Genomic DNA, 5,291 nt, shown 5'->3' with positions numbered 1-5,291 from the left:
GTAGGTGTGACAGTGTGTGTTATTTCCCCTCCCCTCAGTGCCGTCTGTCCTTGGATCTCTCTCTCTCTCTCTCTCTCTCTCTCTCTCTCTCTCTCTCTCTCTCTCTCTCTCACTCACATCTCTGCTTTCAGGAGTGTATTCTCTCTCTCTCCCCTGAGCCCTCCTTTCAATCACAACTCGCAGCTCACCTCCGAAAACAGCACATTTTCTCACTTGACTCTCAGCCGAGGAAACACAAAGTGAAAGACAAATGTATGCAGTCCGCTCTAAATCCACTCAAATACAGTACAACCTTAGATTCGGTGCATTACTTAGTCTCTAAAGTGACATTGTAACACAGACAGTCTGTCAGTGACTATCTTGTTTTAAAGCCTGACACAGTTTGGAGTGTTAGTCTGTTTTAGTGAGCAGTGAATGGCATCCCACTGTGTGAGAGACATCACTGTGGTCCGTCCACACACAGAAGATCAATCTGGATCACTGATTGCAACAATTGATTTCCTCTCTGCCTCCCCCGTTGCAGCTAATTAAAAAAACCCAGTATCAACCATCCATCCATCTATGCACGTCAACAAAAAATCTAAAATGATCACATTCATATGCATTTGTAGGTTTTTAAAAATGGTGATACAGCTTACAGTGTTTCGTGTGACAACTTCTTTAAGAAGTGGATTTTTTCAGCAAATACATGTTGATGCTAAAATGGGAGATTTCTTGTGTTTTAATATGTGTTATTTATTTGAAGGAGGGGGTTCTTTATTTGGGGCAAATTATTGTATGCCTGCTGAGATGTTAAATGTTTAAAAAGTATGTGCTGCCCCCTGCTGGTCACCTCTTTTTTCATGGCTCTCTCTTAGCCTGCGATGTAGTTGATCGGTTATCAATTGATGTCAAATGTCAGTTATTCACTGGTTTTTGAAATTAAGGACAGTATTTGTTTGATATTACTGTAAATAGTGTAATTTCTTCAATTTATTTGTTGATTTTATTCAAATATTAAATCTTGCAACCTTAAAGAGTGAATATATTTTATAAATCAAGTTCATACATTCTTTCTTCTGGGAATACTAGGAATAATTTAATCAGGCTCATCCATGCTCTTTCGTCATAATTTAAAAGGTCAGTTAGACAAATGGCAACATTTTCTGATGTCATGTGACAGATGTTATGATCAGCCTGTTCTCTCAGTTGATTTGGACACTTTGAATGAAAATAAGAACAAACCTCAGAGACACGAGCAGAATGTGGAAACATGAGACAGCGTAAACCGGTGAAATAAAGGAACAGCAAAACGGACCCCTGAACATCGTCTTTATTATCAGGACCTCAACTCCCAAACTGTCAAACAAAGTAATGCAGAGAGAATCTGAAATCCACCAAATGAAACATTAAAAGTGCTGCATTTACACAAAACTTCAGCAGTTTCAATTATTAATCAAGGAACTGAAAAGTACCTTAATGAAAACAAAATCTGCTTTAGCAGAAAGGGGAAAAAAATCAAACACAGCAGTTTTGGTCATTTGCTGGCAATGTAACAAAGTCTTGAATGTTGTGCTTTTTATTTTAATCAAGTCCCATTAACTGAGGTTGCAGAAGGCACAAGTGCATCGTTCATTTCATGGAATTGCGCTTTAAGCTTAGCGGAGTGTATCTCAGGAAAATAAGACTGTGCAAAGTGTGCATACGACACATTAAGCTCCCTCTGAGCAACTTCTGGTCACAAATAATAACTTTCAAGGAACCTCTTATTCTCATAAAAAAAATGGCAGTGTAAAACCAAAGCCATTTTTCATGATTATCTTCTATGTACAGATCATAAAGACAAGAAATGGGTTTTGTTTCTGAGATATTTTAAGGTTGGTAGTGAGTTGTGGATAAACATGTATGCCAATGCCGTATTTGGAGTGTAAACATTGGGAATATCGTGGCCCATAGATTTGAAAGCATGCATGTTTTGTAGCCCCAGTTTGTTTGTGTGTCATGAATTAGCATTAGATTCAGTGGTAAAGATTTGTTATATAAATAATTACCTGACGGTGTCTGAAAAACCCAGAAAGTCGTGACACTTATCGCTTATCTGAAAATGTTTCCAGAGTCCTAAAAGCCGCCTAACATTCTGGATGAGAAAATATTCTCTGCTCCACAATTTAAAAAAAGAAGTATTTTAATCTGTTTCCCAAGAGAAATCTTCTGGCCAGTCACAGGAATAACAAGTTAAAAATAATTTCAATTGTGCAGCAGTCAAATGTTTTCTAATCCAGATAAGGGTCTTAAGATGAGGATCCTGGAAATACCTTAAGTTTGGCTTAATGACCTTCAGGGTTTTTCAAGGTTATTATTTCTCAGATAAACTAATGATTTCCACTGTGACTTTAATGTTCATACATGGGAGACAGAAACGGGGGCTTTTTGTTATGATGCTGTTGACCTATGGGCCGTAGCGCTTTATCACTTCTCATACTTGTCACTTCAGCTTTTGTATTTGCATCCACAGCAGTATATACAATGTAGTGCGTTTTGTTTTAGGCACAAAGGTCACAGGGCATTCAACCTGGCAACCGGACACTGTTCCCACTAATGCCACAGAGCCCCATTGTGTGCGAGAACAAGCAAGCCACACACTGGCCTACATTAATGCGGCATGGCCTGGCTTTTAGTCTTTCCCATCAGCCCTCTCAATCACAGCACACTGGGGAGGTAAAGCGAACAGAGCAGCATGTTCTGGCCCAGAGCCGGGAAGCGCCTGAAGGCCTCCCAGGCGTCAGAGAAGATGTTGTACTTGAGAAAGACGCGGTGCTCCAGGCTGGTGGGCAGGCTGACGTCCCGGCTCATGATGTAGATGCCGTCGTTGTGCAGCGTGCACGTCAGGTTCAGGCCCGACTTGGACGTGTTCTCCTTCAGCTGGAGCCAATCCCCTGTGGAGACATTGTAGGACTGCACCGTCAGCACGTCCTCCGTCTGGCTGGGACGCCGCTGCCTCTGGCACACCTCCAGCTCGTGAGTGTAGCCGCCCACCAGGTAGATGGTGTCCTCCACCGACAGCATCTGTTGCTTGCGGATGTGTGCCGAACAGGACCGAAACACCGTCCAAGTGTCAGACGTGGGGCAGTAACGGAGGACACTCGTGTTCCTGTCTGTCGTTCACAACAAAGTGGTCGGACAAAGCGGTCACACTGAAAGGACGTTCTTTTTTCAATCCCAACGGGCTGCGTACAACAACCTCCACAAACAAATACAAAGCTGCATGCAGCATTATGGGTATATTAAAAAAGTCTGCTTGCTACTATTAAAGCAGTGGGCGTACTGCCAAAATTAAAACCCAGCAAATGCCAAGGCCCTAATAGAAACAAAACACTTTGACCTGATTATGAAACACAACAGACAAAGTACGCCTCAATGCAAAGACGTGACTCTTAATTTCTATATAACTGACTGGTTTAGTCGTGTTATATAATAAAGATGTATATTATATCAGATATATGATACCGAGCACAAACCACTCATTTAGACCTTCATTTATTTGAATGTGTAACAGCTTGTACTGTTTGTAACTGTGTGAAATTGTGACTGTATACTGAACTGAAGAACACCAACCTCTTGCAGTGTATCCACCCATGACGTAGATCATCCCCTGGCATTCACAGGCCGAGAACTCAGCCAGTGGGTCTGGCATGGAGGACACACAGGTCCACCAGTCCTGTTCTGGGCTGTAACACTCCACTGTGCCCAGACTCTGGCCTCCAACGGCGTACATCTTCCCTTGCACAGCCAGCAGCTTGAAGTTGGACCTGAAAGACACGATGCAGTGAGTGAAACTTGACAGCAGCTGCTGATGTTTTTGAGAGGGAAATGTGTGGATCTGGTTTTTACCTCTTCTGGTTGAGCGGAGCCACCTGGTTCCACTCGTTCCTACAGGGGTTGTAGCAGTGCACCGCAGAGATCTCCTGGCTCGTCATCCTGTACCCGCCGACTATGAACAGATAGTTATCGAGGACCGCTGAGCCGTATCCCCTGACGTTGATCATATCTGGAGGCAGGTTGTTTGCGAGCGGTTTCCAGCGCTGATCCACCTCTTCATACCTCAGCATGGACCAGGGTTCATCCTGATCGGGCACATCCAGGGAGAGACAGGTGAAGTCTCCGATGGCTACCAGGGTGGCGATGCCTTTCATGCGCATCTCCCTGACTTGGTCTCTGACAGCAGAGGCGAGGCCGCAGAACTCTGGCCTCCTCAGCATGGGATGGTAGTAGCAGCTCATGTATTTGAGGCAAGCATTACGCAGATCGTGAGTCCCATAAACTTCAGAGAGGCTGTACAGCTCCACACAGTTGTCCTGCCGGATTTCCGAGGTGAGGAGCTTGAGGATGGAGGTGACCTGTAAGAAGGAGGCGGTCTCAATCAGGTCCTCCAGAGTCTCGTTAACAACTTGGACCTTGGAGGTGTTGATAAACTCCAGGACCAGCTCCAGGCCGGGGACACTGAGACCCTGCAGCTGCACCGAGTCCTCCGTGGACTCCCTCATCCCGGAGCTGTACAGTGCACGAAAGTAGTCGCTCTTCTCTATAAGCTTCTTTTTATTCACTTCATAGATTTTGTCATCCATGACGATGGCAATAATCTGGTCAGCTGACATGACGAAGCTACCGTGTTGTTTTCTTCCAGGCGGAGGTTTGTTCTTGCTTGCCCTTTGTCAGCCTCCTCCGCGGGTCACTGTTTACATCTCACCGGCGAGGGAGCTCTGTGGCCGGTCTATATATGGTAATGTTCAGCCCATAGATAGCCATGGAGCAACTTTCGTTAGCCGAGGTAGCTAACCAGCTAGTTACACAGAGATGGGTTACCGCGGCTGCCGGACAAAACTACCCAAAAGTACCTTTTCCTCGGATCAGCATTCCTTGACAGTCCAATAGAAAGTCGCCCCCGTATCTACAGACGTTGGTTAAATAGTACACTTCATTTCTGACTTCGGAAGTAACACGTCCCATCACATTTTATCAGACTTTACGGAGCAGTGCCGAGTTGTCAAATTTTAGCTGTTTTGATTCTGCAGGCTACGTCATTTCCGGGTTTTATACTTCTTCGTGAGGTTTTGTAGCGCTGGTGTGTGCTGCTGCCACCTGCCGGCAAATGGACGCTGTTCACATTTTTAAAACATTTAGACAAGGAAAAAACACATACACATGCACCTAAATTGATAGAATTGAATTGACTAAAATAACAACAATTCCCAGCATACATTTCACTTGCATCCTGAACTCATTGAGTCTCATTTGGATTATTTTGTTTAAAA

At 44.2% G+C, this 5,291-nt stretch overlaps 1 protein-coding gene across 1 annotated transcript; it reads right to left on the bottom strand.

Annotated features, from left to right (window-relative positions):
* Positions 1-1,296: 1,296 nt before the first annotated feature.
* klhl42 (kelch-like family, member 42) lies at positions 1,297-5,028 on the bottom strand. The gene is made up of 3 exons (XM_084038788.1): positions 3,871-5,028; positions 3,595-3,788; positions 1,297-3,134 (listed from the first exon to the last, which is right to left on the bottom strand). The coding sequence occupies exons 1-3, from the start codon at positions 4,632-4,634 to the stop codon at positions 2,680-2,682; spliced, it is 1,413 nt and encodes a 470-aa protein (XP_083894914.1). The 5' UTR covers positions 4,635-5,028; the 3' UTR covers positions 1,297-2,679.
* Positions 5,029-5,291: the final 263 nt, after the last annotated feature.

Source organism: Eutrigla gurnardus, assembly GCF_963514095.1.
Source record: "Eutrigla gurnardus genome assembly, chromosome: 21".
Lineage (NCBI taxonomy): Eukaryota > Metazoa > Chordata > Actinopteri > Perciformes > Triglidae > Eutrigla > Eutrigla gurnardus.
Note: the sequence above shows the minus strand (reverse complement) of the source record. Positions and strands in the feature narration are given on the sequence as shown.

What these genes read in the sequence shown, in the direction of transcription:
- klhl42 (XM_084038788.1), bottom strand. Translation starts at nt 4,634, where the DNA reads ATGTCAGCTGACCAGATTATTGCCATCGTCATGGATGACAAAATCTAT. An exon ending in GCTCCGCTCAACCAGAAGAG is followed by an intron (nt 3,789 to 3,870) that starts GTAAAAACCAGA and finishes CGTGTCTTTCAG; the next exon opens with GTCCAACTTCAAGCTGCTGG. An exon ending in GGGTGGATACACTGCAAGAG is followed by an intron (nt 3,135 to 3,594) that starts GTTGGTGTTCTT and finishes TGTGAACGACAG; the next exon opens with ACAGGAACACGAGTGTCCTC.